We start from the raw sequence: 25,991 nt of genomic DNA, 5'->3' as shown, positions 1-25,991 counted from the left end.
TGTGCATTTAGGTGACCATGATGAGAGAGACAGACAGTCTGGCTGGCGCTCGCTGGCATTTCTCGTTGCAGTCTACCGGTAGCGTCTCCTTTCAGGCCAGGATAGACGAATGTCACCGAGTAGTGACTAAGTTTGTGGTAAAAGGCTTGCACCCATTTGCCACAGCAGATGCCCCCGATTTTCGGTGAATGTGTTTAATTGTAGGCAGGGACATTACTGGATATTCTTGTGTAATTGCTACAGAATAATTTATGTTATACTTTGTTATTGCTACAGAAGAATATTTATTTTATTATTTTACATTTACAATTTTTTTTCCCGGGGACCCTGTGACACCCCATTGAAGAGCCGTAGGCTGTGGATCTCTTAAGATCTCACTGTTGGGTTTGTAAGGCCATGTTACTCCTAAATTTCTATCTTGTTCAAAGAGAAGATATAAAACAAAGTTCTAAGCTAATTGACCTTAGTGTTCTCCTTTTTTAAAAAGAATCGATAAGAGAATCGATAAAGAATCGAATCGTTAAACAGAATCGAAAATGGAATCGGAATCGTGAAAATTTTATCAATACCCATCCCTACCTACAACTCACAGCCATGATCATTCTGTTTTGAAGCTAATGTATAGCCAATCAAAAGCATGTTTTAGGATACGCAGCACTGCATTGTTATACAGTGACACTGCTTTCATCATCAAGATGACATCAAACACAAGAGAACCTGTAAATAACTAAAAATAACCAGACGTCCAGATGCATCTGTGTGAACTCACAGAAAATGTACTGAAAATGTATCCAGGGTTTCGCAACATCACAGGTCTTTTTCGTAGAAAGTGCAGATTACTATGTGTTACCATGTTATTTATCTCGCACTGAATTACAGATAAAAATATGTGTAACTAGATAACAAACAGAAAAGAGCACGTAGTCGGTGAAAGGATGCATTTCAGTTTGCATTTGGATTCACACATTTGTTCCAATGTTTACCTTTCTGCCTTGCAACTCTGTCATTTAAGGTGCACTGTGCATCTTTGGTAGCACAACAAATCCTCCACACAGCGTAACAAGCACTCTCAGGGGATGGTCATTACAACTTGCTCCCCTGGTGCATGCTCTTGAAATGACTCTGTGAGTTTCGTGGTTATGCCTTGTCAATACCTTCTGGCGAGTGGACGTAGAAGCACTTCTTATATTATGAAACAAACTGACCTTGTGTTTTGCACAATTATTTTATTCACAATCTACTGTGGTGGTGCACAGAGGAAAAACTGCAAAAATTGCATCCAACGTATTAAAGATCTAACTGCATGTTAGTACTGAAGACAAACCTTGAAATTACTATACGTTAGGAAAGAGGCTAGGCTTGATCATTCTGTGTGAATATGCAGTGATCCATCTAGTTCAGATGAAGCAATTAGCTTTATTTATCTTTTATTTACCACCATGGCATCTCTGTAATCCACCGGAACAGGGCTGGGGAACTAAATTAATTAAACACTTTTGCATTATATCCGATGTTATTCATAAACTTCAGCAGATACATCAGACCAGTTTAAGCTCAATGTAAAGTAATGCCACAGTCTATTGTCTAAATCAGTGCCTGTCCACAAAGCACCTTATAATCTGTGATCAGTCTGTATAGCTATATGAGAAGTAACATCATTCTAACCTAATAAGAGTACCTGGAGCAATAGAAAAACATATATTACCATAGATTTAAAAACAAACTAAACAAACTAAAATAAGAACTCACCATCCTGTACTGTCTTTTTGGCTGAGCTGGAGTGGGCTTTAGTTCTTGGGTCTCCATATCGGCCAGGTTCAGCCACTCGCTCTGAATGAAAAAAATCATAAAAATAAGACAAATTCATTAGAGAATGCTTTTGCATGGTTAAAGTAATAGTTTACCATATTCTTTAGCCACTTCTTTGTTGCCTTGGTGGTATGTTTTGGGTCACTCTTGTGCTGGAAAATCCATCCATGACCAATCTTCAGTGTTCTGGCTAAGGGAAAGAGGTTCTCGTCCATAATGTTACAGTACACAGCCCCATCCTTGAACCAAAAAAGCCTCAAAGCATAATGTTTCCATCTCTCATCTCTCTTCATTTAAATTAAACTACCATAAAATCAGAGACACTTCGTTTCTTTTTAAGTGAGAAAACGTAATTATTCAGAAGGAGATCAAATAATTATTTTCCCCACTATAATGTAATTCCCTCCATCTCCAGTTCTGTACTTAATAGACAAACATGTCAAACTCTCAGAAAGAAGGCAAATGTGACTGTGTGCCAATATTTTACACTCCTACTTTGTGTTTTAGCTTAATCAATTTACAACCTGACCAAAAGTATTTCCTCACATAATGCCTCTTAATCACCAGAAATACATTCTAGAATCCATTGGCAAATTTGGCAGAGAAGCAAAGTGACAGAATTCTTCTCATTATAAAAGAGTAATTGCTACACTATTCTCGCTCTTACACACTCACAGCACTACAACATCCCATATGGAAGGAAGCCAGTGGCAGCACTACCTCAGGGAGGAAGCAGAGCAGCCAAACACTGAGGTACAGGGAGTTTGTCATGTCTGTCTGTAGGCTGTGACATTAACACCCAGAAATGATTAACTCTCCGAACTCATCCATCTCCAGTATTTATTAGCGAGCAAGACTTTTGAGTGGGGACTGACCACAAAGTGTATTTAATGATCAGGAAAGAGGGTGTGGGTGTTTGTGTGTGTGTGCAAAACTTAGTCCAACTTTTGTCAATATGCCCTCTGTTCATTATTCCTCCCTTCTCTCCCTTTTGCCAGACTTTCTCTCCTCCTCATTATGGGAAAACTTTCTTATCTCTGAGTTATCCTCTCTGCAGGCACTCTCTCTCAAGTGTTCTCTGTAGGCCTCATGTCTATATATCTTTTGTATCCTCCCCTGCCTTCTTCCCTCCCGATACTCCCTGATGCCACTGTCACTTTTGCGTGCTGCCGTTTAGCTCGAGGGCTCCTGCTATGATCGCTTGCAACAACTGCCTGCTCATATCCTCTGAAGTTTATTTATCCTATAATTTACAATTATCATCAGAGTCTCTAGTGGCCACGGGGCAAGAAGGGCAGAATCAAAACAACAACACACCCATTCACTCGACTCTCTGTCTGCGTGATCTACTACTGTGCGCATCTCTCCTTGGAAACAGCTTGTTCAGCACCGTTCAAATAACTGCAGTTCACTTTATTTTGTTGTTGATTTTGGTGGCGGGGGGGCAGTAACAATTCACTCCACTCGGTGTGGTCTGCTGACATTTGTCCTTTCTTAATCACTGCTTTAGCGCCTTCTATACCTTTACGTCTTTCCATCTCAGCTGCACAGATATTTAATTGCTTTGTTGTTATGATTGGCTTTGTCTCTTCATTAAATTAACAATGCCCTCGGTGTGACTGTGTGTATTTACTTCCTCTGCATCTCAGCAGGCTCCAGGTATCATTGATTACCTCCACTGTGTGCGTATTTGACTGGTTAATTTGCTGTGTATGCCTCAAATCAGTGTAGCATGTATGTGTGCTTTTTCGTTGATAATCCCTTTTATGTGCCGAGGCTCAACACCGCGAGAGCTCACTCCTCTGAAAGAGCGAGATAAGGGCTGAGCTGAGGGTCGTGGATATTGAGTCATTTTTTATGATGTGGCCAACAAGCCATTAAAATCAGAGCGGTAAACAATGTTTAAAGAACGCCTGGTGAGCGAGCAACAAACCCTTAGCACATTACACCGAAATGAGATATTTGTTCTTGCTCCAGCACACACTCCATTTCATACACAGAGCTGAGGTGCTGACTGTTTGTTGTCCTATATGTCTCTTATCAGTTTCCCTCTTTCTAATTCTTTTAGCTCCTCCAGGCGCAGATCAAAGGCGGGTTTATGAGAACGTATTAAGAGGCAGTGACAGAGTTAGAGAAGATTAAAGATGGACCAATGAGAAATGGGAACTGACAGACAGAATATCTTCAGAGAGACTGCGACTTAGTGAATTGGAGAAAGAGCTGATGAAATATATAACAACGACGAACACTCTGCTGGGAAAACGCAGTGTCATGTCTAATCAGGCCGATTGGCAATTTGGAAGCTCCAGATTTTCAAGGCTTTGTTTGCCGCTGGTACTGCCAAACCCGAGTGCTTCACAAACGACTTTGGGTTCTGCTGCCAAAACGGTCCCCATAGCAACCACTAATTCATTATGTAAACTAATAAGAACAGACAGAAGTAGCAAACACCTGAAAATTGACAACTTGAATTGTATTGTTTTTTTCTGCGCTTGTATTGTTGCATCCTCTAGTTGTATCTTGGTGCCAGTTTGACTCTCCTGTGCTCCTCTGGACTGGCTGTGATAATGGGGCCCTGTCTGGCATTTGTAATCTTCCCTTTGACTCCCCTCTCTGGATAATGCATTGCAATAACAAGCTCACAAATCTGTTGGGCAAGCCCATACGGAGGAAGCCAGATTCAAATAACCAGAATACTGTTTCTACCATTGGTCTCGCTGACAGCACATCCGTTATCTTCTGCCAAGGACTCTTCCTCCTCTCCTCTCATCTCTCTGTCTGTCTACTTGGGCTGAAAAGCCTGTTAAGCACAACTCTCCAACCATTACTGATGGGACTGAAATTAATGCACATGTAGAAAGTTATAAATAATAATTCAGTCTGACTTTGGAAGAAGTCTAAGCTGCCCTGGAGGACATATAGGATTCAGGTTTAACTGGATGGATTCTGAAGACCAGGAGGTAATATGTAATAAGCTGAAACATGGTACACAGGGTTAAGTGTGTTACAACAAGGCGAGAGAATGTTGAGACACTGGTTAGTACAATGTTTCAGTAAAAGAAATAAAACACATGCCTAAATTAATGTAAATATGAAAACGTGTGATCCATATTTGAGACTCTCTAACAGAATGTATTTTTCCTTCCTTGTAAACTGCAAAATTAAATGTAAATGTCAGGACAATGTCAGGCTGATATTCTAATCACTGTAGTAGGCCGTCACTCTTTTTCCAGGTCAGTGCAGTCATGCTTGAAAAGTAAAAACAATAATTAAAGTGTATGCATGTCTTCCAGCTTGTCTCTGACTTCATATGCCTCTGTACTGTCACTGTTGGTGCAAAAAAAAGTATTTTTTATTTTTAAAAAATAAAAAGTACTTTTTTTTTTTTTAACCAAACTCACATTCTTTATGAGATGTTATTTTCTCAGCTGTAAATTAAAGTTTCTGAAAGCAATACTACAAATATTCTGCAGCTATGGCTCAGGAGATAGAGCAGGTTGCCTATCACTTGGAAGGCTGGTGGTTCAACCTATAGTATGCATGTTGCCCTAGATGCATTTATCAGTGTGAGTGCGTGCAAATATTTAGTTAAAAGCACTGAGGCATAGAAAAAAGCACTTGTGTAAATAAGTGAACGAGGCCTGTAGTGACAAAACACTGAGTGGCTCAAACAGAGTATGAAAGCATTATAGAAGCGTGAGTCTATTTACCTTTCTGATAACTGATTAACTGTGCTAGTAATTACAAACGCATGCTTTGGGTTTGTACCTGTCAAAATAAAACATCAATTCAAACTATTTTTCTTAACAAAAGAAGCAAATTAACCAATATAATAACAATAAAAATATTATTTTTAGACACAATCTTTGTTAAAACTCTGGAAAGAGAAACTTGAGTTGAGAATATTTTGGCTAGTTATTTTTGTAGTTTTAATAACATGAGCTTTGGTTTCTGTGGTAAAACATTTATCTTGTTTCATATTCAGTAACCTCTTCCTGATTGTTCCTGGGCCATTTTGGGGCCGTTCTGGCACGCTATGAAACATAAGCCCTGATGTGAGTACAGCAGATGTCTATGTAATCCACCTACAGGATGAGCTGAGCTGTCTGGGACTCAGGCCAGTGTAACCCACACAACCCTACCTCCTCAGAGGGCTGTAGAATTTTGTATTAAGTGCAACACGTAAAGAGGCAGTTTTTAACAGTTTTTAACCATCCATGACTAGAAAACAGGCAGGTCAACGAACTGTCACCATGGAAACAAGTTCATGCACAGCAAAATATCTGGACACATGGACGAGGGAGACTGAAGGGTTGTAGCATTTAATTGCTGTGTGGGATTTTTCCAAATTTTGTTTTTTAAAGACACATTTAATTGCAAATTTAATTCCTATCTTTTTGTATCACGCTATGTGCATTTTGATCAAGAACATTATTTGTTTTGCAAATTCAAATTTGCGTTTCTCATTTACTTTTCTAAGCACTATTTTAATAAAAATTTTATCATAATTATTTATTTTACTTGTTAGCAACTCAACGTTATCTGTTAAAAAAATTAATTAAAAATTAATGAACTACTAACAAGCAGGAGGGCTGTTCTGTTGGTGAGTTATTCTTTTTTAACAATTTCATTTAAAGAATAAAATAAACTGATAAAACACAAGCACGAATAGTCATGACTACAAGAGCACATGCACAAAAATATAAGAATAGCAACCAAATTCCTTAAAAAAATAATTAAAGGTGCATGAATAAAGCAACCAATGAACTCTCACAGGCTTTAACTGCATGTGTGTGCGTGTATTTACGGCACTGTGGCATGTTGATTAACAGTAACCCATTGTTCAATATTATGTAATTTCCATGTGATGAACTCAATACGTCAGAAATAATAGAAAACCGTGTAGAAACAATGAGCAGATACACAGGGCTGTGAAGTGAAAAGGACGGGAGAAAAAGGAAATTATCTTGAAAATATGAAAGAGAACAAATAAAATTGAAGGGACAAAACAAAACTGCCTTTTTAAAGAAAAGGCAGTGAATTAGAATTCACCTGCTTTAGCAAATTGCCTTAAACTTAACCTAAAGTTAAATAGTTAAGCTTGTGACTACTTTAGTCTTTTAGAAAAATGACTTGTGAGATTTGAGGAGCTGAATGTTTACTTTTAGCTATAGGATACCACATCTATATGATCTAGCCAATTTACAAATGGGTTTATACAATACATAACAGGTTAAAAAAAATATCAAAAACTATTTCCAATTTTGCAGCATTAGAACCTCCAGTGAGGTACTAAACACATGCAAACAACAGATTTGGAGCTTGAAACGAGTTTGATTTAAGAAATTGTTTGCTGACATTAAGTGCAAAGAAGTACATAAAATCTCCTTGTAACTGCTTAAATAATAGATAAACTTGAAAAAGTGCAACTGTAAACTATTCCAGTACTGCTCTATGTGTGGGGAAGTGTTTTAAGCCAAGTGTACATCTTTTATAGAAAATTATAGGTGACCACGGCAACCTGCTAGGGACCAAAGCAATCTCAAAAGGTTTTTAGTGCAGCCCTGTATATTTCTTTGCAGTGAATTTCACTGCAAATCAACTGCCAGCAACCACTTTGCAGTTAGTTGGAGAATACACATTTTTCTCTTGTGACCTTTGGTTGTCAGGGAGTCACTCACTGGTCTCTAGGCTTGTGTCACTGTATCCTTAATTGGACACAGTTTTTTGGGGGATATGTAAAGAAGCCAAAACAGTTCATCCATGACTAGAAATCAGGCAGATCAATGAACTGTCACCATGGAAACAAGTTAATGTACTGACGATCTAAGCATATGTAAGATGGACCCAGGAAGCATTGTGGCATTTTAGGTTTCAGTTTCAGCAGTTTTTTTTTAACTGCCTAAAAATAAATAAATACAACTCCCAATGTGAGGCTGGTACAACTGATCTTTGATAGGAGGAGATCATTGTCTTGTATCGTGTGACTACAGCACTTGCAAAGGCACACTAACAGCAAAACACTGGATAGGAAAAAAGGAAGAAAATATTACTGTCAACAAATACGCAAACAGCTACAGGAAATCATGACTACATGCAAAATCTATCAACAATGCAGTCCCATCCTAATTCTAGTAACTGATTTTAATGTTTTTGAAATCTTTTGAACTCAAAAACATTTAGCCTTAAAACTACTCATCTGTGGGAACTCAGTAGGCACGACATGTCTGGAAAACAGATTTAGCACCAGTGGATTTGATCACTCAGCATTACAAACAAGCCATTTGTGATAACATTAATTTCATCCATGCTACCCATGCTACAGAGGTGAACATTAATTGCAGAGTGATTCATCAGGGACTGGATTTTCCCCCAATCAACCTTTCTGCTGCTGATTAGTCTCCAAGGACGACCTGTGATTCATTAGTCAAAGTGAAACCTGCAGGTGCACGGTATTGTTTTTCCTGTACTGACCTCCAATCAAGTGCTGTGGTCGCACATGTCATTTCAGTATCATTAGCGATCTGACCACACACATTAGATTATATAAGATTTAATCATTTTGTACATATTTTTTTTTGCAGTGGTTCCTCACGTTCACTCTGTGTTACCTAGAATCTTTATTGTCTACCTTTCAGTTTAGGCAACTTTAATTCCTCATTTTAAAACTTAAAGTAAAACTAAAATCCTCTGAATACTAAAAATTGTAGATAGCTGATGAGTCAGTTTTGCTTAGCTCATGAGTCATTCACATCCAATACTCTGATTTGGTTCAAAGGTGAAGTTTACAGTAAGGAATGAAATGCCTGCAGTATCAGCTGGGTGAAAATTGGACCGACTGAAGAAGCACATGATAACAGCAAATATTCCCAAAAGAGGACCAGATTGTAAGATTGATTCCTCGTACTTATTTGGTGCCTAATCATTTAGCCATCCATTACTCCCAGCTGTGCTGTTTGTGTGGGAGTAACTGCAGAGTGCAGTTTGAAGGAGTGCAGAAAGGGCAGGCTGTTTCGAGCTCTGCAGCAGGGGAGCAGTCATGTTGCAGCTGATGTGCAGCGCTGCAGGAGAAATGATATGGCACAAAAAAGTATGTGCAGTATTTAATTGGCATGAATATGACCTGTGCTTCAGCTGCACCCAATGAGTCTCCAGATAAATGCACAGATGTCACATTGCTGTGTTGAACCAGAATGACTCACATGCATGGAGTGGACAGTTTGATGTTAGTGTTCTCATCAAGGAGCACTTTCGAAACAAAATGTAACAAATGGTAAAAGACAAATGATGTAGTCAGTGAACTTTACTGACTCTTGTTGCAATTAAAGGAAAACTACACCTTGGGGTTTTTTTGTTTTGTTTTTTTCAATCTGTCTTTTGGTTCTAGTATGTCCCTGTTGGTTAAATTTGAACGAATGGCTGGACATATAAAAATTAAAACCCCTGTTATAATTACCAGGAGCCAAATGCTAGCAAGTAAAGAGTAACACCTTGCTTGAGTGTACATGCATAACCACACAGATGCTGAATGTCTTTAGTTTGCCAGTGCAGTAAGTGTTCTTTCTCTTCGGGTTTACTCTGTCAGCACCAATGAAATATGAAATGAAGCACTCTTGTGTTTATTGTGTTTGGTCTCCGGCCTAATTTGGTGAAAGATGTTGCAAATAATATACAGCTGACAACATCAATATTGAATCCTATGAGAGATTAAATCAAACCAGTGCCTCCAGGTATAGAAAGAAATGTGACACAGATGTTGTGGCACTACAGTACCTTTTTTCTGGCCAAGTATATAATTCTTTTAGCACCTAAATCTGGCCTCACTCCTCCTGGATTTTGGCACAAAGAATAATATCCATAATGCAGCAAGCACTGAGTCCCTAGTTAAGAGAATGAAGCTCTGTTTACCTTTTGTTTTTACTTATCTCCGAGAAACTAGAGTAGCACCAAAATTTGATGCACTGAGGCAAGGCTGTTCTCATTAGGCTCAGTATCCACGAGGAGCTGGCCCAGATAAACCTGCTCAGCAAGTCTTTCCCTGAAGAGTTGCAGTTACTGTGCTACATATGCAAAACCAAGCCAGCAAAGAACAGAACAAGCTCAGTGGTAGCAAGATTTCTGGTGCGCTGTTCAAAAAGCTGCCGTCCAATTAACCCCACAAACTGCCTCGGTGTGAGAGTGTGTGTGTGCGTCTGCATACGTAAGTAAAGCAAGACTGTGAGTGTAAATGAAAGTGAGTTAGTGTTTGTAATAACTGAGGTTAGTCAAGAGTTACTGGGGTTCTAAGAGCATTACACACTTGACTGTGACTGACAAAGTGGACTTGGCATTATTGCCATACTAGTCCATAAGCAGCACGTACAGTGCAAAAGAAAGAACATTTGGCCAGGCACATGCACACAGTCAAAGAACAGCAGAACTACCCTAACTTTAAGAATTAGACACCACTTGCGATGCATTCATGCTAAAATGCTTCAAATCACATTATGGAGACTTGCTTTTAGAAGACAAAAGAAAGATGAGTACACATAAACTAAAGGGATTTTTGTCTGCACAATAAGAGTATTACATAAGGGAGATTATTGGGTTGTTGGCAGCAAATCACTCAACAGTGCAACTCAGAGTCCTTCTAGCATCTTTACTGAAAAAAATGCTAAAATACAAAGGTAACACGTAAATGCAATGTGAACATCAAACACCAGTCACACAATAAAGTTTCAGTGACGTAAATGATCTCTTTATAACACTTGACATTTACTGGTTTTGAACTAGTTCTACTTGTCGATGACCTTCAGTTTTAATTTCTAATTTATCAAACAATTTATTTAATACACTGTCTACATACTGTGTCATGGTTTTATTTTTAATAGTTGCCTCTGGTTTTCTTCATTGCTTCCTCTTCTGTGCATAATCAATGTCTAACTTTCAATTAAAGATTATGATTTAGGTCTTTTACGCAGCCTCTGAGTATCCCGATTTTGGGTCCTTTTATTGGGGTGCTGTTGACAAAACACAGTGTTTAATTTAGTTTCTTTTAAAGCTCATCAGATGACAGCAAAGTGGAGATGTCTGACCACAGCGCCACATTTGATAAAAAAAACAAACACAAAAAATCAGCACAAACACCTCATACCAGCTGCAAAGCACGGTGGTGGAGAGGTAATGATTTGGGCTTGTTTTGCTGCTAAAGGACCTGGACACCTTCCAGCCACTAAGTGGACCATGAACTACTCTGTATACCAAAGTATTCTAGAGTCAGATGTGATGCTGTCTGTCTGAGAGCTAAACCTACGCAGGTCCAAATTGGGTCATGCAGCAGGACCGTGATCCCAAGCAGAACAATAAGTCTACAAGATAATGGCTGAAAAATTCCTCTACAATGATGAGAGGGAATAATAAAGTTATACAAAAAATGATTATTGGGTAGTTAAAGGTAGGTATTCATAGGTAGTTATGCTGCTACAAGCTGCTGAGTCATGGGTTGGACTGCATAGAATTAAAAACTATGAAAACTCCTTTTGGACATAACTGTATGTGTGCTAAAAGAAGGTTAAATATACTATACCTGCATTTTAGCATAAATATACTCCTTGCAATAGCTTCAATTTGAGGACTATGCGCTTTTTATATCTGTTGAATTTGACAAAATCTGACAAACCTCTCCCAGTACTCCCAGTATTTAATGTTTCTTAGACTTTCTGATTGGCTTACTTGGATTATTAGACACATAATACGGTATATGGTAAAAGGTATAGCATCAGGCATCATTTACTAGTTTAAAAAAAATGACTAAGAACTCAACTTAGAACTCAAAGCAGCAGTGGAGTTTTCCATTTTTACACGTAGTTTCACATACAGCTTACAGTAATACAAAAATTTATAGTAACACAAAAGAGCAAAACTCACCTTGATCGAGAGACTTTGCAGGTGCCCAGCTTTTGAAGTAGTCATCCTGAGTGGAAACACAACAGAAGCGATTGGGTTATGAAAAACTAAACATGTGAAGAGTGGACAGATTATTTTATTGAACAGAAAGTGAACAAACCAAATACTAAATGTCGCTACTGAGAAATCCTGTTTCCATTCTTCTCTTTTTTTGTTCGTCTCTTTGTTGATTTCAATAGAAAATATGTATGGTATGAGCTTGTTTGGATAATAAAATAGGGCACAAATGTAAATAGAAACTTGCAGCAGAAACACTCGAGCGTAAAGAAGGTTATATGCTCCAAAGAGCAAACAAAGCAGCATAACATTTAACAGCCATTATGAATTAACACTGGTCAAATATGATTTTCATGACTCTATTTGAACAAGTCTTTGTTCACTACAGTTTTGTTTAAAGGGAAAGCTTCATGAACTGAACATATTCAAATAAAAAAAATAACTGGCTTAATTTAGTTAAGTTGATAAGGGATTTGGATTTTTTAATACTATTTGATACATTGGTTCAATTAAGAGCAGATTTCCTGCCTTGTTAGAGACATCTTCTGCTATGTAGAGCAATTAAAGTAATAAGCCCACTGTGGGTAGAGTGATGACTTTGTTAGTGTCATGTAATGTGTTTTACGTAAGTAAAGAATAAACAAAGAATGGTCTGACATATAGATGAAAGGAAAAAGTGGTATAAGTGGTGTCCTTTTGGAGCAGCCACTTGTAGAAGAAGCAGCAGATTTGCATTTAAAACATCTGATCTGTAAAGCATAAACTGATATTTGTACTTGATTGAACGTTTGTAAACACTTTATGCTTTAACATACACGATAACGGCTTACAACACACTAAAACGTTTGTGTTATTAGGGTTTTAAGGAAATTTTTGTTTTGTTTTTTATAATTGAAGGTATTTTTCAATTATTTAGATTTACCAACATTTTAGTTTATTATAACAGTTTTATTACCAAGACACCATGTGTGGGTACCTAAAGGAAGAGCTGTAGTTGACCCCTCCTGTCAGATTCAGTTTATATTTAATAATAAAGATAATAATATTACATAAAGTACTAATACACACACATATATGCACACAGAGGTGTGTAGTGGTGGTGTCTTCTAAATGATTTCCCTGGGTGAACCATATGTGTGTCAGCAGGAAGTGAGCCTGTGTCAGTGACATTTGTGAACCTGCTGGGTCTGAAAACAGGAACTCTATCTCCTGTGTTATTGAGTTATAGGGAGAGAGAGAGCGAGGGAGAGTGACTATAAAAGTGAAAGAGACTAAATTAGTATCAGTAATATGGAACAGTCCAGTGAAAATGGACAGTTGACCCACTCATACAGTCCTTGTTCTATAAATGACAACCGTCAAAATTTGAGCCAACGCAGAAGTTTGAAATCAGGAGATGAAACCTAATTAGCCTCTCCCTTAGGCGCTTACTTAAATCATGTCCTCACATCATTTTCTTTCATTTATTTTATGTCCACATCTCCTGCTCTGTTTCAGCATTATTAGTGTCTTCACCGTTGAGAAGCTTTCCTGTTCCTTGGACAGTGATACAACCTCAACCACACTGCCAGATGCTGTCTTTCCTCTCTAAACCAGATCAGTCATTCAGTCAGACATGCACAGATATTTCCAGATTCTAAATAAAAAAACACTGCACACAATAAATATAGATACACAACCATGCACATGCATACTTGGATTTAACTTTCTTTTTGGATGCTACTTTTATGATTATTTTTTTTCAAAATAACTAGTAGTTTTTCTTTATTTATGGAGCACGTAACTATGACCTTTGCCAACATTTTTGGGATGAACACAGACAGCCCACATAACCCAGCCTCAATAATGCTCTGAAGCAAACTGCCAGAGAAGTCAGGTTAATTCAGTTTACTTCATTGAAACATAGTAAGCTTGCTTGAGAGTGTGAAACCTACAAGCACAACAGCAGAATTTTAATATGCTGGACTATAACATACTATGCCTGACTAGCCACCTAACCTGCTGTGCAATTAAATCAGCAACACCTATCCAGCAGTTTGTAAGTGCACTAAAACTTTACTAAAGAATTACAATGTGTTTCAAAATAATGACAGTTACAAAAACAATGACTCTACTTACCTCTGCTTCCTTTAGATGATTGCAGAGGACAGAAAGGAATAGAGGGGAGGGAGAAGAAAAGAAAAGAAAGGTCAGTGATAATGGCACAGTATGCTATGTCTATCAGATGTATTACAACCCTGTATTACTCATTCTGAACACTGAGTTGAACTCTAGAGTTTCATTTAATACGAATCTGAAGGTGGTGGAATACCCAAGGACCCGCACACTTGCACCGGCGCTCGCAGCATTATGAGATAGCCTTATTTGATGTGGCATGTAATTTGAAACACATTGAGGCCAAATTGTACACGCAGAGTAACAGGGCAGCATAAGGGAAAGGAGAGAAGAAAGAGAGAGGGAGAGGCACGGAAGTTGCGCAGAAAAAAGCAGCAAATTATTTAACTGGGGTCCTTTTTACAAATGCCAAAATGCCATATGAAAAAAAAGAGAAAAGGAGGGCATGTAAAATTTTCAGGGACGGAGACTAAACAAAAGGTTTACTGTTTTAATCTGGATCTAATCTGTAGATGAAAAATGTCCATTAACTAATTGATGCTGTAGCTAAATCCAGTCCCAACTGAGAGGAAAAACAGCTAAAGTGACATGCAAAAACAACATCAGCAGCAGCAGCAGCAGCAGCTTTGAAATGCAGTGGAATCTGTAAAATTCAGGGTGGTCCAAGAAATAATATGTAACCATCTCAGTGTAACAATAATAGCTTCATAATTATATTCATGGGACACTGACTTTTAATAGGCTTTATGTAATCTCTATGGATGCTATCCTTTGGGTAAATGGGTGCAATCTTCTGGGATTTAAGAGTAGACATAAGATCTTGTAAGGCAAGTTCTTGGTGAATATGATGACGTTGGGACAGAAACAAGAGGGGTAAGTGGTCTGGTGAACAAACTAAGCCAAAGGCTAGATGGGTAGTCCTATATTTTCTTTCTTTCACTAAACTCAATTTGGCCTGCTGTGGCGGGAACCAAACGCACAGGAGACGACGAGCTGCTTGCTTTTCTTTTGATTCTTCTAACAACATTTTTGAGTGGACTGAGACTTCTGGTCAGGGAAAAAAACATAGGAGGTAGTCAGTAGACTTAAGGGTCGGTACGCAAGCTGCTCTCTGACTAACAGCAGTTATTGGGCAGCAAAATAATGTATTATGATCAAATGAAGATTGCTTTCATGTTTTGTTGGCTGCCTGTGTTAACAATGCTGTTGAGGGGCTAGTTTTATCACAAGCAGAGCCCATTTTTACAGTGTTTCTCCCTTGCTGGACATCTTGCTGGACATACCTTAATGCACTGAAACAGATGGTCAGCTAGATTAAATCCTTATAGACATTTAGTTCAGATGAACAAAAATTTTGAAAGAGATTGAAAAAGTTTATTTTTAAATCCCTTCTGTCTCCTATGACAGGGATGTCCAAAAATAAGGACCAGGAGCGAGAACCAGCTCGAAAAGAGTAATATCCAACACTTTGGAAAACATGAAGGAGGGCATAGATTTTGGACTTTACATCATTTATATCTTAACTTTTTTTAATTAATAAACTTAATTTTAACATGTAATTTCACACATTTATTTCTTACAATTTAAGAGTTATAATTCTTTGATTTACTATAGCAGCATTTCTTTATCATGTATCATGTACTTTTTTACATATCTCAGGGATTAAATGTGTAGTTAAACATAAGTTAAACATCTTTACACTGGTCTGGCCCATTTAAGGTCGAAGTGGGCTGTATCTGGACCATGATGTAAAATGAGTTTGACATCCCTGCCCTAAGATCACTTAAAATAGTCTGAAAACATCAAAAATGTAGTTATTTTGAATTTTCTTCTATCTGCCTTCAAATAATCCAGAAGCTAACTTGTCATCTGTAATAAATAACATTTAAAACCTGATTATACTTCAAGACATTTTCTTATTTTTGTTAAAGTCACAGTATTTTTCTCTTTTCTTACACCTGTGTACAAAAAAATCACACAAACATCATGATGGATTATAGCGCCTCTTTACAATGGGTTATTTACAGTCAGTAACACTAATGGTTTTCATTCGTTTTTCTGCAGCTCTGGTAGAATCACTATATTTGTTTTCTGTACCATCTACAATTTGGAAATCCTCTGTATTTTCTAGTGAGACAAATTTTACCTGTGACTAAAAAAACAAAAAACAAACAAAAGTTCACACCAGATAAGAGCGTTAACTGTATCCAACAAAGGACAGCAGCTGAGCTGCTGTTGCCCGAGAAGAGCCTCCATTGTTTTCTAGCTGGTGTCACTTAAGGTTCACAGTGTTGCTACTAGCTCTCTTATTATTCAGCTTCAGTCACAGTGATGACCTTTCCTTGCCCAAGACCCCCATTAATATTTTATTGTGCTCATCTCAAAAGCATTAACTGGCTGTTTAGCTCGCTGCGACACTGCCCCAATGTCATTCAAACCCTTTAAAGTGATTACAAGGACATAAAACTGTGTCGTTATTATCATATCGTCTTTGTTGGAGGTGATGGTGGAACTTTCAGGAGCGAGTGTCAGGAAAAAACCTGTTAACCATGTTGTGTCCAAACTTGTGAACACTGCAGAAGCTCTGACACACACACACATATACGCACACGCACACACAAAATATCTGTGTAATTAAGTCTTTTTTGAGGTGTTCAATTAAAAATCAATTTAAAAATATAGCATAACAGCTGTCACTGAAAATTGGACTATTTTATTATACACCTGTTCATATTACAGTTTATTTACCGCCTCTATTTTAATTATGGTTAACTGACTACATGTTTTTGTGCAAACACCTTCAAATTGCAGTGAGTAGTTTCATTAAACATTGCTGTTTAGGAGCTAGAGGATACATTAAAATGTAGCAGCAGTGTTTGAACTGTCTTCCCAGGGAAAGACAAGGGGCACCATGCCAATGAGGAAATGCAATGGATATAGTGAAAACAACAAATTAGGATATTGTATTTATATGTATGACTGTGCTGTTTATTCTGGGTCTCATCTCTAAGTATGATTTCAGTCAGGAATATGGTTTTTTTGCACATATTACGTACTGAAAAAAATAGTTTCTAGTTCCTCATTTTGAATATACAGTACTAACTGGAGTACTTTGAGAAATCAAAGTGGCATATAAACACTTCAATGCATGAAAAGTGGGATATTTGTCAGTTAGCCACAGTGTAAATTGCTGCAGAACTGCAGTTTAACAAGTCTCTCAACAGGATTGTGGAGGCAAAAGAAATTCCCCTGGCAGTTCACCCCATCTGACCCTTGACTTAGATGAGACTTTTATGGGATAGCTGTTAGGTATTCAAATGAAAAACATAATATTATGAAGGGGTCACAGCTAAAATGTACTGACCTCTGCTGACTCTGCTATAATATATTCAAGCTTAGTATGATACATGGTGCAACAGGAGAAACACAGTGAAGCAAAGACAATAAGACAATAATAACAACAATAAGAAATGGGATTGTGAACATGCTCATATAAAAGTTAAAGGCTGAGCATTGTTTCACCAATGTGACACCAGATTTTTATTCTCATTCTTTGTCAGTGTCATTTCTATTTTATTAGTTATTGTACAATCATGAAGTCATTGTGGGCTGCTGACTTCTTTTGTATTGCCATGGTGCCTCAATGTTTATTCTACACGAGGATGTCACATTCATTTACAAACAAATTGGGCTGTATGCACCCCAATTTGATCCATACAAGCTGACTAAGTATAGCCATTGCATAGCAACCTAGAAAACCTTTTTTATTTAAGTATACTTTATGAAAGTCTTCATATTCAATAAAACCACATTGCTGCAAAAGCAATCCGTCTTTTACGCTCTACATATACTGTTTAACTACTTTTAGACAGTCTGATATTATCAATCAACTGAACTTGGACTACGAGCAGACAATAGACATAAAACAGAATGCCTCCAGCACCAAAAATCTTGTTCTTCGTCTACAGAATCGATATATGTACAGTGCTGTGAAAAAGTATATACCCCCTTCCTTATTACTTTTTCACCTTATTACGTTGGACAATTACTTTTTCACAGATGGCCTGCTAGGTTTGGGTAATTTCTTTCTCTTAACAATTAAAATCACGGTTTAAAAACTCCATTTTGTATTTACTTGGGTTATATTTTTGTGATAATAAAATTTGTTTGATCACCTGAAACATGTAAGAGCAACAAATATGGAAAAAACTGACGAAATCTGGTAGGAGGCAAATACTTTTTCACAGCACTGTATATGAAGATGCAATCCAGTTTCAACAACTTAAAACACAAAGTGCAAAAACTGACTAAATAAATAAAAGCTGTCTTTTCATTTGTTAGGCTCTGACAGATTATCCAGTGAGCCAGACTGAATCCTTTGGTGAGCCAGTTGTAAAGCGCCCTGTAGGCTATCAGTGTGAGGGGGAACTATTAAAGCTACATAAACAGTGCTTTTGGTCTGCTTCTAAGGAAGATCTGAAATAGTCTTTCACTGTTATGACCTCACAGTCAGTCTAGTAGGACTTCACCAGGTCAGCTCATTTTCTTTTTCTCAGTTTAATGTGATGTGCCTGATATTATCTGATAGGAGGTCCCTTAGGAAGTCTGTGACAAGAAAAGGGACAGAAGGAACCAAAGCGGGAATGGTTTCAGCCCGATTAGCTTCTCTCAGCAGAAGTAACCTTCTCTGAAAAGTGTGTGTTTTGTGTGAGTGTGTATGTGTGTGTATATGCCTATTCTCACAAGCGGGTAATAGTGAATTTGTGCAAACACTCACATTAACATTAAAATGGGCAATGCCAAGCCTGGAGTGCTGACTGAAGATGTCATAATCAGGGGATGAGGATGCAAATCTGGCCTCTCAGTGGAAACTAAACAGCATTAAAAATTTACTGTGTACTTTATGCATTTTATTCATGGCTCTGGAACCTTGCCGAATTCCCATCCTCCCACCCTCATCTTTTTCCCCATAGTCTCTAATTCTCCCCCTCCTTATCTTACTTTCCCTCTCCACCAAGTCTCTGCTTTTTTCCTTAGGCAACATTCTACTTAGAGACAAGGACTGATCTGGGATCTGATCAGTGCCTTGTGAAGCTGATATATGAGCTTTGTGAACAGATAGCACAGAGCAGTGAGTGGATTTCAGGGATACACTGCGTCAGATTACTGTACTGCAGGAATGAAGAATGCTCAATAGAGGCAGCAGATTTGCTTTACAAAAATTTTAGATACTACATGCTCACATTTGGAAAAGCAACACATTGATTTAGAGTGAGAAGCTGTGCAACCGATAAGCCTGTTCACACAGTGAAATCTTGCAGTTATTAGAACAAAAGTATTTAACATTTCAATCAAGTCAATCAAACCATTTTACAATTCTCCAAACTATACAAATGTATCAACAAAAGATATAAACAAATTAAAAAAAAAACTAATCTCTGCATTTAAAATGTTAAATGACCTTCCATTAACAATTTATATCACCTCAAGTGGATTTAAAGCCATACAACTGAAGGTAAAATGATTATAAGGGCTTATGAAGCCTTCTGGGTCATTATCACAACAGTGATGAATTAATATGAAAACTAATTAGCTGTAACACACTTAACAAACTACTTGGATTAAAAGTTTTAAAATGGAGCCCAACCAATACAAGCATTTTAAAGACATACATTTAAGACAGAAAGCTATTTGCGGATATACTTGGAAATAGGCAGTAGCTTATGTTGACCGCGGAGCTCTATTTTTCTAAATAATAAATACTGACAGAGTTCAATCCGTGTTATTAACGTTATGACCAGCACTTAAACCAGTTGAGCGATGCAGCCCTGGCTGAACTAAGTGACATGAGCAAATTCTAAACTGACTGCACCACTACTTATGCCGCGGGATGGGTCATTATGAACAGATTTAGGTGTTTTGCAACTTATTTGTACCTGGGCCAGCTAGCAAGAGACTGTATGCTGGCTGGAGCACTGTTAGTGCTCTGTTCAAAATATAAATTTGAGAATTCAAAGAGATTAATCAAAAAGAGACTGTCTTGATCATACAAGTTTGACTCCAGTTTAACCTCTTTTAGGCTCGATATTGATATTTTCAGCAGGGCAGCAAAGTGAGAAGGTCGTGGGTTTTTAAATCCAGCCTGGGGCCCTTCTGTGTGGTGTTTGCATGAAACTGACCATAACCGTGAATGTTGTCTGTCTCTATGTGTTAGGTCTGCAACAGGTAGACAGTCTGTTTCAGTTCGGTTGGGCTCTATCCCCCACCTGACCCCTATAGCAATGACGAACTGGATGAGCAAAGGAAAATCAAAGGATAAATAGATTTTAGCACATTATGAAGCATATTATATGCCTTCTCAAAATTTCTGACAAAGCTTGTTAAATAGTTTTTTTTTCTTAACAGGCAAAAGTAGCCTGCACAAGTGAGAACCCCTGTTTGCATATCCATTCAACCCGTATTTCTTCATAATGGAGCTATGAAATGGACGATGCGAGAAAATGAAGATATAATCAGGAGAAGAGGAACAAAAAGATGTACTGGGCAAATTGAGGATTTAAAGCACATGCAGGAAGAGAAAATATGAAGGCAATTATGAGATGCCTTGCAGGAGGAGAGCAGGAGAGGAAGCAGAATAGTCGACGAGGACTAAAGAAGAAAGACGACGAGACGAGAAATGGACAGACAGGGAAGAGGAAAAAGGTTTGGAGCACAGAGTGAGAAGGCAACACAGTGAGAGGCAAAAAAGAAAGAGGAGAACAGAAGAAGAACAGAGAGGAGGGTTTGCTTTCCTGTAGCAAAGGTCCACCGGAGTCGATCCAGTATTTGAGTCTCTAGCCTTAAGATTGACAGGCAGCATCTCATTCATATGAACACATGGATAACACTGAATATTACATGTGCTGCTCAGAAGATGATGGAGGAGGATACCCCACATGCACACACACGAACACACATAGACGCACACACACACACACACACACACACACACACACACACACACACACACACACACACACACACACACACACACACACACCTGCCTTTATATTATTGGAAGGTAGTCAGCCTTTACTGCCTCTCTTTCTCTCTCACTCCCTGTTTTTGCACCCACGCGCGCACACACAACTCATCTAAAATAAACATGGCTTCATCATTAGAACAATGATTTCTGTCCAGCCTGTAAAATTATGTAAGACCTGACCTACCAGTGATAACATGTGCATTCACAGCCAGTCCAGCTCCTCTAAACTGAGACAAACAACTTCTTTTCTCTCTGCGTACTTCCCTTCCCTTCTCCCTTTGGCTTTCTATTTTTACAGCTTCCCTCATTCATCAACTCTCTTCCTCTCTACTCTTGTGCTATTTTTTTTTATACTGCTGAGCACTATCCCCTTCAGATCCAGAAACTGAACAATATGGCTGGAAGCCGACATCAAAAATCTGCTTCCTCTTCATTCTGTCCTTTCTTTTCACATTAATGAGAGGAAAACCTCACTGAGCAGTCTGTTATTCAAAATATCTTGCCATCTTCTCTGCAGATTTATCTCCTCCTCCAACAGTCCTCCCCCCCAAAAAAAGCTTCATTCCATTTTCTCCCCATATTTTCTTTCAGTTTCAGGATATTGAACATGAAAAGGATTCAATTATGATAGAAGAAGTGGAAAATGGAGAGAGAGGAGTCAGTTTAACAAAAAAAGCATTGAGCACTGAGTAGAGTGAGAGGAATAAGAGGACAACTAGTTTGAAGTAACAACGAAAAAAAAAGGCAAAAGATGGATGATGGAGCCCTGCGGAAGAGCACTCTTTGCATATACCTGCTGAGAGCAACCAGAACAGAGTGACAAGCACAGAACACAATGGCAGAAAGGTTGATTGTTGAGAGAAAAAGGGTTGCTTTGGATGTAGGAAAATAACTGTCTATTAGGAAACAAAAAATGACCACACATAAAAACAAAAAAAATCTTTGAAAAATGTTCTTCTCTATGTACGCTCACACCCACTTTAAAAACGTGCACATTCATAAATCCAAAATGTATCCTATTTGATGCCAAAAAAGTTGAAACAAATTTGATCTGAGGATATGCTCAAGGCTGTAACTGCATTCTCTGTCAGAACGAGTTTGTACAAAATGTTGTTGAAACTAATCAGAGAGCAGAAACAGTTTTAGCTGCACCCGAAGGCCTCACTCGAAGGCAGGGAGAAAAAAATCTGAGAGTAGCTGTTCACAAATGGGGAATAGAGCTGCACATTTTCTAACAGTCTTTCCTCTCAGTGATTAATACTGCTGTTTACGCCTAGTATCAGATTCTATTTATGTGATATTCACACTGTAGTTCTGGTAGACTCAGTATTTTGAATACTTAGGCTTGCGTTAAATAGTAGAACTGAGCTATTTTCCTGCTATGACTGTAAAAAGATAATGGAAGGAATGTAACATAAGTTCAGCTGGAGCTGGAGCGCCTTTATCTCTTGCTATTTAGCATTGTCATGCAAAATTAGATCAATTCAATAAGGAGAAATCATTTTGAAGAATTGAACATGATTTGTTCAGATAGCGAAATTAATCAATATATTTGGTGATTAGACTCTGATGACCCGTCATGGCAGAACAGAATCCCAGCAGTAATACGATTTAGGACAGGACCCCCTGGAGTCTAGACGCTGGTGCTAGTGAAGATGGATACTGAGGCTTGGATGGAGCTTCGTATGACTTGGGTGAGGCAGAGATAGTGAGGAGGTGGGTTGCATGAATGAGAGTCTGAAAGGGAGAATGGTGGAGAGCATGGATTTAAACCACATGGGGTAGAGGCTGATTGGCTCAAAGAAGGGAGGCAAGAAGATGATTGGATGTCAGTATTGAGTTTGACAGCACGGGAAAGTGGAAGGGATGAAAGACCCAGAAAGCACCCAGAAAGCAGGCAGTACAGATCCTCAAATGCCACCTTCTTGTCATTTTTGTGTCTTTCACACAAAAAAATGTCCCATCTTGTAGAGAAGATGAGTTAAATTCAGCAAATCATTTCCTTATTGATTATTTTGTGACACTCGTAGCTAGGATAGGCTCCAGCCTCTTTACGACCCTGAACTGGATAAGTGGAAGAAAAATTAATGGATAGACGGATGGAATCCACAATTTTGTATTGTTTCTCTTCAAAATCTAAAAGTTTTAAAAACTGCCATAATTTCCTTGTGGTGATGTATTTGTTTCTATACATTGTTTAGAATATAAAATGGAATAAAGGAGCTGTTCTGAGATTTGACAAAGAGGAATGAGCAAGACATTTTTCACCAGTAAATCTCTTTAGCAATAATCGTTTAATTTCATTTTGGTGCTGTTTGATATTATATTTTTTTCAGTCGTGTCTACTTATGTCTGGTACAGCATGTGCCAACTTTGAAAGCTTTGTGAAGAAAAAGCGGGTCTTCATGCGTACCCATCACTAAGTTTGTAAAAGGACAAACAAGTGACTGCCCAAAAAAAATTGGCAGTCAGTAAGTGACAAAGATAAAAGGAAAAAGGCTGAGCCTGAGTTTTGTGTTAAACACAATGACAGAGGAGTATTAGATCAAGGCAAAGGCAGAAGGAAACTGACAAGGAAAAAAACAAAGTCTAAATGACTTTGCTGTGATTCAGAGATTTTCTCCACATGCCTAGCTAAGTGTCAAGCTATGAACTGTTTCCATGTCACAGCAGCAAGCATGTAAACCACAGGCATATCGAGGTCGACATAGATCTAAGTCTAGGTTGGTCAAAGTGGAGGGGAGATACAAGCTAGTGGACACAGTTCAATAAATAATAAATAAGACAGCATGTTAGTAAATTAGCCTGACACTACCACAGATCTGCTGTCCTTCATTTTCAGAGGAAGCAGGCAACACAGAAGCATTAAGGGACTTGTTGTTTCAACAAGCCAGTGAGTATGTCAGAACAGATTGTTTTCAGTGAAGGTCAGAGGTGCACAGATTGATAGGCTGGTGACCAAAATCTTTAATTTTTCCATCATAGATTGTGTAAGCTCTTAACTTTAGTGCTTACAAAGAAAGGAAAACACAATTGGCAAGTCAGGCTTTTGAAAAACTGAATTGCAATCGGTCCCTAACTTGTGTGGTTCTTTGATTTTTCTTATCTATGAAGTGAGCTCCACTAGTGAGCGTACAGCCATAAGCTAGATGATGATGATGAATTACTTCCTCTGCCGCGGTCTGCCATGCTTCCATAACCTCTTCTTGGTGTGAAAAAACAAAGCAGTAGCTGTATTTTTCTTCAGCTGCTGGATGAAATTCTCTTAACACTTTGCTGTGATCATTTCGGTTTAATTTTTCAGTGTTTTACTCTAACTCACAGCTGTTACCTTAATATTACCATTACACTGGATATACAGCGCAATGATATATAAAACTGTAAGCTGCCCACCTGCTTCTGTTTTGTTCGGGGAGAGTTGTCTACACCACATCTAAATACCCAGAGCTGAATAATTTATGCGAAAGTGATATTTGGAAGGAACAGCAGAATTCACAGACAGATAGAGAAGACAGCAGAGCAATGCTCGCTCTTATTTGGTTTCTACTAGAAAGCTTCAATTTGTCACATTAGCGTGAGCCTGTTGTAATAAAAAGCCATAGTGGCAGTAACTGACGCCATACATTTGCACTGATTGGCTTCAAAAAGGTTCCAAAGTAAAAGATTCAAAAGGTTACAGCTGTCATAATGAAGTGATATGGCAACTCTGTTTTTCACTCTCAAAGAGAGCTAGTGCCATAAAGGGAGATCTATTCAGTCTCACAGTGAAAATGTGTAAAAAGTCGAGGAAATTATGCAAAGAAAAAATAGAGAGTGAAAGGGTCCATGATAGGAGGCTTACATCTGTGTGTTTTGGGCATTTCATGTTCCAGCTCAAGTTCACACGCAGCATTCAGATATGCTGATTCAAATTCAGTCAGCTAACTTGCTGTACAAAACTATCCAATCTTTTTTAAACACCATCCCATCTGACAGAATCCCTCAGCTCCTGCTGGTATCCCACAGTGATAGCGCAGCAGTGGCATAGGGCCAAGTGTTAAGCCAATCATACACAAACCCTCTTATCTGTCTGCTCCACTGAGGAAACAAGGGAAGAGCTCAGGAGGACGGAGAGATAAATGCCCTTTCTTTACTCCAAGTACATTACTCTGCTCTGTTTAATCCTTTTCTCTTCTTCCTCAGTTCTACTCTGTAAGTTTGCAGAGTTTCCTCCTCCCTTAAGATGTTCGAGCAGTACTGAACCAGTCAGAGGATCGCTGTGCTCATCTTCTACTTTCCTTCGTTCCCCATCTTTTTCTCATTTGCCTTCATTCTGACACTTGGTGTCTTTTTTACTGTTTTATACTGTGTGCTCACAGAGTAAACGCCAGGAGAAAGTTCAAAGGAAGCCCATGGGAAGGAGCGCTTACATCTCACTGCGTGCGACTGTTTATGTGTACGTCTTTGTGCAGATACTCACCTGTCTCTGAGGCTTTGCCAAACTAAACGCAAGTCAAATAGCCTACATGCAAACAAAGCCTCCACGCACGGCCCCAGACAAATTCCCACAATGTTTAGAAGTTTGCTGCATGGGAACAGAAAATATCTGTTGGTTCAGCACTTTGTTAAAATAATAAAATCTGCAATATTTACCCTTTGGGTTTCCCTAAGGGTCAGCCAAATTATTTTTACAGTAAACACTGCATAGGCACTTTTAAATAAGAATTATTAATGCTATACATCCCCCACTTTAACAGTCAAAGCACAAGGGTTGTGGGTTTTTTTAGGGCTTATGTGGATTTCCTGAACACAAAGTCTGATACTTTTGCAGCATGAACAAAAATCTTGTTGTTAATGCTGAATATAAATATGCAAGGCAGATTTTTGTACACAAAGTAGTAGTGGAAGGGCACATAGTATTTTTCTCAGTATATAACTGAGCTCTTTGGTCTGCAAAACACATTTCACAGAGCCCTAAACTATGCCACAATGCGTTTAGTTTAATTCTTCAAATTTCAAAGATCAATTTACTATAACTAAGCCCTTTATCACTATGGTAACAATAAAAATAAAACATAAAACAGGCTTCATTTGTGCATTTACATTTTAAAATATTGCCAGA

The 25,991-nt window shown here is 38.2% G+C and overlaps 1 protein-coding gene across 2 annotated transcripts in view; it reads right to left on the bottom strand.

Moving 5' to 3' along the window:
* Window positions 1-25,991, bottom strand: part of spock1 (SPARC (osteonectin), cwcv and kazal like domains proteoglycan 1) — a 109,167-nt gene that overhangs the window by 37,849 nt on the left and 45,327 nt on the right. For both annotated transcript variants that reach the window (XM_063498162.1, XM_063498154.1), the window contains exons 3-4: window positions 11,716-11,761; window positions 1,750-1,830 (exon numbers count right to left, since the gene is read on the bottom strand). In XM_063498162.1, the coding sequence (XP_063354232.1) occupies window positions 1,750-1,830; window positions 11,716-11,761 (127 nt within the window). The remainder of the gene's footprint in view (window positions 1-1,749; window positions 1,831-11,715; window positions 11,762-25,991) is intronic.

Source organism: Pelmatolapia mariae, linkage group LG2, assembly GCF_036321145.2.
Source record: "Pelmatolapia mariae isolate MD_Pm_ZW linkage group LG2, Pm_UMD_F_2, whole genome shotgun sequence".
In the NCBI taxonomy this organism is placed as follows: Eukaryota; Metazoa; Chordata; class Actinopteri; order Cichliformes; family Cichlidae; genus Pelmatolapia; species Pelmatolapia mariae.
The sequence above is the reverse complement of the archived record's forward strand: the minus strand, read 5'-3'. Positions and strand labels throughout refer to the sequence as shown.